The following is an 8,934-nucleotide window of genomic DNA, read 5'->3' as shown; positions in this document are numbered from 1 at the left end:
TATTAAGTTTCTAAGTACCTCAAAGTTAGCATCAAATACTTAACACTCAGTCTATACATATAATATCAATATCATAGTATAAAATGTTTTATCTGGAAATCATAAAACTTTAAATGCATTATTAATTACTTTTTAATTTAAAAAAATCTTCAAAAAATAACTTCATAGTACTTAGAAATCCCTTTACCAAAAAGTATTCATACATTTGATACTCCAAGTTATCAAAAAGCTTGGAGCCAGTTCCACCTAGAAATATTTCAGCTTTAGCTCCAGCTCAGTTCCTTGTAAAAACACCAGCTCCAGATAGCTACGGCTCCAGCTCCAAAACCCTGATATATATATATATATATATATATATATATATATATATATATATATATATATATACAAACATAGTATAAATAAATAAAATGAATAAATAAAAAAATAAATTCAAAAAATATTTAAAAACTGATAAAATCTATCTAAAAATCTAAAATCTATAAAACTGATAATTTATCTGTATAAAATCTATCTATAAATCAATAAATCGTTATTAAAAATGCTACATCAAATACATAAAAATTAAAAAGAAAAAAGAAAAAACGCATATCTTTTTGATAAAATGAGCGCTCAATTTAAGTGAAAAATCTAATGGCGTATACATCTGCTTGTGCTTTATCAGAAAGAAGAAAAGCGAATGTTATTAATAGTTTACAATATTACTTTTATTTACGCAAATTATTTCTAGTCTACACTCAGCCCTACTATGAAATATGACTATAATGAATGCAAAAAATTTTATAAAAAATAGCAACTGGCAACTCAAAAAGTCAGCGGGCGACCAAAATTAATGAACTGGTTACTTTAAGTCGCTTTTTTAGCGACCGCCCAAAAGTCAGAGCGTACATCCCTTATTTACTTTTAGGTCATATCAAATTATTTAAAAAGGCTTTAAATGTGACTAAACTGATATCATAAGTAATTTATCTAACATTATATGAGAAATTGTCAGACCAACATATAAATTAATTGTTATTTGTATTCCTTTGAAAAAAGTAAACTATACAAAATAACTTTATATGAACTTGTTATTGACATGTTAGTTGTAGACATGTTAGTTAGGGTTTTGAAGTCCTTTTTTACTGCAGTATGTAATAGGCGTAAATTGTGGGGTAAAGCATAAATGATGATGATTTTTATCTGATGGGATAAACTAGGTATTGGTGCTGAGCCCATTCGAAACATTGATAATAATAAATAGGTTCTGAGGAGAAGATTATTACAATCACTACATAAATTATAATTACACAAAAGCAATAATGTTTTTTCTTTATCTTTACCTCCTATCATTTTATATTTATTCATTTTTTATATTTATATATCTATGCATATGTATATTTGTTTTAAAGTAAGTTAAACTTTTGTATTTAATGAAGATTTATGGTTACTTGTGTCCTATTTTGTTTTAAGTATACTTTAACGATAAATTTACTGTTGCCTATGATTTATATATAAGTTTTTTCTTTGTTTTTTCTACTTATCCTCCTTTATATAAAAAGTTTTTTGCATTAAAAATGTTTCATATTTTTTTGTGAGCTTTTATTGCTTAGTCTAATTCAAGCATCGCAAATTACCTGCATCAGCTTTTTTTTTGCAACAATTACAATATTGAGTTTGTTATAATCATATAAGAGACAGAAGAAAAAAAAGAATTTGAATAAGTAGTCAATGGAAATGATTTAAAAAAAAAAGATTGAAGAAAAATGTCTTGAAATTTAATTTAGTTGAAGTTTTAGAAAAAGCAGTTCAATATTTAATATGGAAGAGGGAAAAATTTTTAAGATAAAGTTATAGAAATTTTCTCACTTTTTTATTTGATCAAATTTCAATATAGAAAAAAGATATTTTATATTAAGTACTTTTGTATGTGAAACTTAGTCATAAAAAAGAAATTTTTTAAATTAGTTGTGATGTGTAAATAAATGAAAGACTTATATTAAAAACATATATGATCAGTTATATATGTTCTTTTATTATATGTGAGTGAAATCTTTCATTTAGAACCTGTAAACCCTGGTATATATATATACATACATACATGCATGCATGCATTCATACATACATATATTTTATTTTTAGATGCTATTATCGATGTGTGTTTGGAAAGGATGCCGGGAAGAACTGGTGTGGACATGCTCTACTTCAAGTATTTATGTTTGTGTAAATTAATGACAATCAGTTAAGAGTATGTATTAAGGTCCATCAAATGCTGATTGCATTGCATTTTTCAAAAAAGTTTTATCTCTATTCTTTAAACTTTTAATTCTTTCTCACTAACAAATTTTTCTAAAACTAAAATAGATTTAGAGGGCTTTGTAGAAAAGTAAGATGATAAAAGTTTCAAAAAAACATTAAATCTGATTCTTTTTAACAAGTCTCTAAGTGCTTAAAAAATCATTTTTCAAAAAGTATGTTATGTCTCAAAACTAGTAAAACTTTATATAGAAATATTAATAACAATAAAATTCTTTTTTTTTCCTTTATCCTTGTTTCCACTAATATACTAAAATGATATTAGATAAAAATTTTTTAAGGGGCTATAATAATATAATAATTTTTATAATCATTTTATGTTGTCCATTAAAAAATGTTGAAAATTTAAAATTCTATCTATGATTTTTTCTTATATTGTTTCAATTTTCAAATTATTTTGATGCTAAAATGTGTTTTGTTACTAAAAACAGCTGACTCAAAAATTTAAGTCATTAAAAAACTAATCTTACTATGTTTTCTGAAGAAGTTTGAAATTTTTTTTCAGAAATTCCGTGTTTTTTTTTTTTTTACATTTAAAAAAAGGTCACTGGACATGGGGAAGTGTTTTTTTTGTAGGAATTTTAGATGCATTAAACAAAACTTACCTTGGAGAAGAAAAACTTAGGTATAAAATCCCAGTTTAATTGTGGGTGCTAATAAGCCTTAGAAGATAATCTTCCTTGTGGTGCTATTAAAAACATTCAGTCCTGACCTGCAAAACAGATTAATGCCAAAAAGTGAATCCTGTAGTAAAATAATGATTAAACTCTTTCATAGTGTCATGTTTAAATAAAAAAATGGTGATATGGCAATGCATCTATAACACACAGATATGGATCTATAGATTTTAAACAATGATTAATCTGTTACTCTTGCCTCTACCTAAATTTACCTAATACCTAAATTTTATTGAGGTTTAGTCTTCATTAAGAAAATCTTTTTTATTTCTAATAACTCATTAACAAAGGAGGTGCCACAAAATATTTCAACAATTGAATTTTGTTGTTAAATCTTCTCCGTTGACAGAGGTCATGCAAAAAACAAAAACACAAATATTGCAACAAAATTTGCTGAAAGTTGTTAAAAGAGATGATATAGTTGCTCAGCTTCAGCACCTGTGATTTCAATCAAGGTTCTTTTTTCTCATGATGCAGTTAGATTTCATGTTGGTTAATGGTTAGCGCAATTAGGTTTAATTCCTGGGCATCTTTGTCGAGAAGCAACATAGTTTAAAAAGAATGATTTAAATCTATATACATAAATATAAATAATAACCCTTTCCGGGAAGCGTGTGCAGTTGCACGCCTTGTATGTCCATGCTAAAGTAACTTTGAAAACTTAACCACATTTTCATAAAGAAGGCATTTTAGGAATTCGCGGCAAAATAAACTAGAGAATAAAACAGCATTACTCGAAGAAAAGAACGAAATAAAAAATCTAAATAAAATAAGCTAAAAAAAAATTTAATAACAAAAAAAAAGAAAATTGTTGTCAAAAAAATAAGAATATACCTAAATATTTTACTAAATAAATATTTATTTTTATTTATTGTTATTTTCCACTACCAAAAATTGATACAAGTTGAGGAAAAAAGTAGATAAGAATATAACAAAAATAAAAATATTTTTTGATATATATTTATTCATGACTTTTTTCAGTCATTATATAAAGTTAATAATAAATTGCGCTAGAAACACAAACAATTTTTAAATTTGTTTTTCAAATGTCTTTTCTAAACTTTACTGTTTTTATCAATGCACAGGAAACTAAGAAAACTAATTGCTATTTACTTGAAAAAAAAAAAAAAATTTTAATAAGTTTTTCATGTAAAAAAACGAAACGATGGTGCAATATTTTGTGGGCTAGTGCATTGTTAATTTACTTAACTTTTTTAACAAAATTTTGAAGAGCCTATTTAAAACTTCTTTTAAGTTTTTAAATACATTTTTTTAAACAGAGCAGTCGTTATGTTCATTATCTCTAGTAATTCGAATTAACGTTGAAAATTGGGCAATTTAAAAGAAATTATGTGATAAATATTAAAGAAATTATGTTATTCTTTTCTATGTTATTCATTTAACTTATTCCATCATTAACAAAAATTTATTAAGTAATATTTTTTACAAATAAATAACAATTTATTTTCTTATATTATTTCTATATTTCTATAATTAATTTATTTCCTATTATATAAGTATTGAGAAAAAACGTCAAATATAGCAAAAACTTTTTTAAAAGCAAAAAGATGTAAAAACAAATAAACAAATAAATGTAATAAATGAATAAACGTAATAAGCAAATAAACGCAAGAAAAACAATTAACAAAATTCTTTTAGTTCTAGCGTATGTAGCAAATTAGTTTTTAATTATATGGACTGATAAAAATCATGAATAAACTGATATTAAAACTTTCAATTGTTGTTAAATCATTATAAAAGATGTTTTTCTCAAAAATGACTCTAAAAAAAAGAATACAAAAGCTGTATAAAAATTTTATAAAAAGTTTTTTTAATTTACTTTTTTTAATTATTAAATTTTCTAGTTTATTTAATTAAACTTGATATTTTGTTAAAATTTTTGTTTCCTTTATTTAAGATTAAGATGTTTTTTTCTTCTTAGTAGATAAGTTTAGCTTTTTGCTGCGAATTATTGAAATCTTTATATGTTAAAAGATGCAAACTGCTGTGGTCAGTTTGTCTAAAAAAATTTCTTTAAACGTGGATGAACAAGGCGTGCAATTGCACTCGCGTCCCGAGAAGGCTTGAAATAAGTCAAATAGCAAATTTTTTTCAATGTCTTATTTTAATCTGTTTATTTATTTTTATCTCTAAATAGGTATCTCCAAAAAGTCAACTTTAAAAAGTGCTTATTTTTCTCTATTAGCTTATCATTATGTTGCGAGATTAAACACTTTTTTATTTTGCTAAATGGAGTTGCAAAAGCTTTTTGATAGTTGTTAATCATTTGTTTACAAGTTTTTTTTTTCCCCAAAAGCAGTTTACTTACTTCAATTATTGAACATTAGCCAAATGACTACAGCAGTATCATTATGAGCAACTTAGGAACAGTGCTAATAATTTTAAAAGATTTATTTATAAAACTTTTTCTATCCATAATTTGTTAATTTTGAATGCGTTTGTTATTTCAGATATTTGTTTAGTTGGTTTCATAATAAATTTGTCTTAAATAATTTTTTTATATTTTATCAATTTCTATATAAGTATCAAATTGATTTTCTTTAATTGACAACAATGATTTTAAAAAATCTGGTACTGTAGGTAGCTAGGTATTGTAGGGACTGATCAAATAATGAAGCATATTTGGAATAGTTTACAAATATATAATATTTACAATATCTGATTTAAAATAATATAATACATAATAATATATAGCTAATAATGTGTATAATAATGCGTTAAATTATTTTATAGAGCAAACCTGTTTGTAATCGTTTAAGGGAAGTTACAAATGTTCAAGCAAATATTGATATATCTTCTTCATCAAAGCAACCTAAAAATCTTGAAGTTTCTAAAGAAAAAACTGAGGAAAGGTTACAATGTAATAGAACAGAGAATACAAAAGAATTTACACATGAAACTGATCATTCTAACCCAAATCACAAAAAAGAATATCTTACCAGTATACATGAAAAGCCAACTAATAAACAAAATCAATTTAATATACCTCCAACGTCTGACCTATCTTCAGGTTTAAATAAATTAATATCTACTGACTCTAATGTTAACTTTTTACAAGATTCTTTTTTCGCTTCTCGTACAGCCTGTGTTAGTGACATTTCTGATGCCAGTTCCCTTGATTCTACTCGTTCATCAATTAATATTAGTGATACTAGTTTTTTAGAATCTAGTAGAAAAGATAATGGTAGCTATGACAGTGTTTGCCAATCATCAAATGACTTAGTGAAGGTTGCAGATCAAAATATTAGCAACAAAAATATTGATGCAATTGAAAATGTCAGCATTTCTGACAAAAATAAACAAACATCGAATCATATAACAGCAAGAAAATCACCTATAACAATTATAGATTTAAGTGATTCAGAAGAAGAAATTGAAGAAATTGTATCTAAGGAAAGACCAACAACGAAAGCATCTTTAGCAGAGTTGCAATCGAATATACAAAAACAAACAGTTTGCTTTTTATACTTTATTTTATTTTGATACTTTTATATATATATATATTTTTTTATTTAGATTCATTAAAATTTAATAAACTTGTTTTGTTCTATAAAAGTTATTTTTTCTTAGATCTTGTTACATAGAATTGGCCCAGTTTCTGTTGATGGTGGGCGAAAAATACAAGAAAATATTAATAAGCTGTCAATGGAATTTCAAGAATTGTTAAAAAAGAGTAAATTTTTATAAATATAAAGAACAAAAATGGCAGAGTTACATCATTTTAGTTTTGAGTTATTCAAATTTGAAAGTTTGAAACTATAAGAATAATTTTTTTTTTCATTGCTTATGTTGATTTTATAAAGTAGTCTTATGAATAAGATTTTAAAGGTGAAATAAATTGATCATAAGGCAAGTGAAGCAGCATTTAATTAACCAATGAGCGCCAGTTTTAATCTTTTTTACGTTTAGTTTTGTTTAATTGTTTAGTCTCACCCATTTTTATAATATTAGGAACTTGCCTACTTATCAAAGAGCAACTACTGAATATATATTTTTTATAAACTAATTTTTGAAATTAGAACCTAACTAATGTTAGATAACCATTAGAACTTGTAGACTCAGTAGATCTTACTCAAACAAAACAACCACAAAACTGTTACATAAAATGAAGAACTAATTTAGGTTTAATAAGTAAAGAAACCAACTTATATATTCTATTATTTATCTGAAACTTTATATAAGTGGATTATTATTAGTTCGTGTTTCAAACCTATTATCATAGTATTAATAAATAAATCATACATAAGAGTCGTATTTTTTATCTTATCATGATTTAGCTCAGTGACATCGAAGGGACTTTTTCAGCGCTGAAATTTTTATACCATTTTAAAGGTGTAATTCATGTTTCTTGCAATTAGTTAGAAAAATAAAGTTTTTGTTCCACACATGAGTTAAGAAATGATTCTCTAAATATCTAAATAAAAACTCTAAAACCAAAATATCTCTACTTGAATGATCTAAACCAAAATATCTCTACTTGAATGATTCATTTTAAAATAAAAAAGCATGTGATCTGCACCTTTTCTAGCTATAGTTTTATAATATGCATAGATAAAAATTTTGTTTGAGAGCAAGTGAATATTAAAAAACAAAACGAAACAAAATTATGTAATAAAAATTGTAGATATTTTTTTTTTTGTTAATATTAAGAAATAGAAATGTTAATATTAAGAAATAACAAATAATTTTTTGTTAATATTAAGAAAATAAAGATATTAACAAAGGCTGCTTAAGGTGTCAGAATTGTTGAAAAGTTCTTATACATTTTTTTAAATTCTTATCTTTATTTCATCACATTTTGAGCAGGTATCCTTATGTATTCAAATGAAATATCAAAACTATTGTTAAATATATTTCTGTGTTTCATAATACATTTTGTTTTAGGTTTAACCTCCAAATAAATGCATCTACTTTTCCCTAATGAATACTGAAATTGACTTCCTTCAAAGACTCTGAATGTGATTTTGTATTCTTTTTGTCACATCATCCCTTTATAATATTTAATTTATTTTTTGAATAAATTTAAAGATAAGCATAAAATAAATACAAATATTTTATAGTGTTGGGATTTTTTTTTAAATTTTATTTCTATATTATAATTTCCTTAGACTAAAGTACTAAGGTCTAGGCTACTTTATATTTTAATATTGTTAAAATTTTTTTTTATCTACAATTCCTATGATCTTAAGTTTTTTTCTGTATTCCAAAAACATTGAAGTTATTGTTTGCCTTTAACTTTTCAAGTTTTTTTTCTGTATTCCAAAAATACATTGATATTATACTGTGCCTTTAATTTGGAATTTTAAGACATTGAGGTGTCTATCCTTTTTAAACACTTTACAACTACTTTTTCTAAATGTTGAAGGAATGCTGTTGTTGCTTGTTTTTCCTTAAAAGTTAAAGAACCATATTTACACTTAACAATATTTTCATTTGTTGAATTTAATACATGTTTCCAAATTTCAGGTGACTTTTTCTTTGAAGGCGTGACCCATTTACTTTCACTTTTTTTTTTTTTTTAAATATTACTAGAAAAATATATAAAACAAAACAAGATAAATAAAAATAATATATAAAACAAAACTACTAGAAATAAATCGAAAACAAAAAAACATAATAGTTTTTTTGAGACACCCCTCAATGTATTCAGCAAAATTATTGAAGTTGGAATATATGGTATAACAAAGTTGAGAAAGCAGCAAAAAGTAAACTAAAAAGACAATAATATTTTACTTTTAAGGCTTTATACAAAATTGAAAATTGTACTGTTTTTACACCAATTTTTATTAAATACTAATTTTCTGTTTATTAAATTTGACACAAAAAAAGTGATTTTACTTAAGTAATATAAATTTACTTATGGTACATAACTTATGGAACTTGAGTTGTATAAACAATTACTTATGTACTTACATTACTTGAAACAACCCAATACTGTTAT

The 8,934-nt window shown here is 24.3% G+C and overlaps 1 protein-coding gene across 1 annotated transcript in view; it reads left to right on the top strand.

Moving 5' to 3' along the window:
* Positions 1-8,934, top strand: part of LOC101241027 (transcription termination factor 2) — a 44,763-nt gene that overhangs the window by 9,694 nt on the left and 26,135 nt on the right. The window contains exons 4-6 of the mRNA XM_065810076.1: positions 2,122-2,188; positions 5,727-6,446; positions 6,564-6,666. Coding sequence (XP_065666148.1) covers positions 2,122-2,188; positions 5,727-6,446; positions 6,564-6,666 — 890 coding nt within the window. The remainder of the gene's footprint in view (positions 1-2,121; positions 2,189-5,726; positions 6,447-6,563; positions 6,667-8,934) is intronic.

The sequence above is a fragment of the Hydra vulgaris genome, chromosome 11, assembly GCF_038396675.1.
Source record: "Hydra vulgaris chromosome 11, alternate assembly HydraT2T_AEP".
Classification (NCBI taxonomy): domain Eukaryota; kingdom Metazoa; phylum Cnidaria; class Hydrozoa; order Anthoathecata; family Hydridae; genus Hydra; species Hydra vulgaris.
This window is presented reverse-complemented; position numbering and strand designations above follow the sequence as displayed.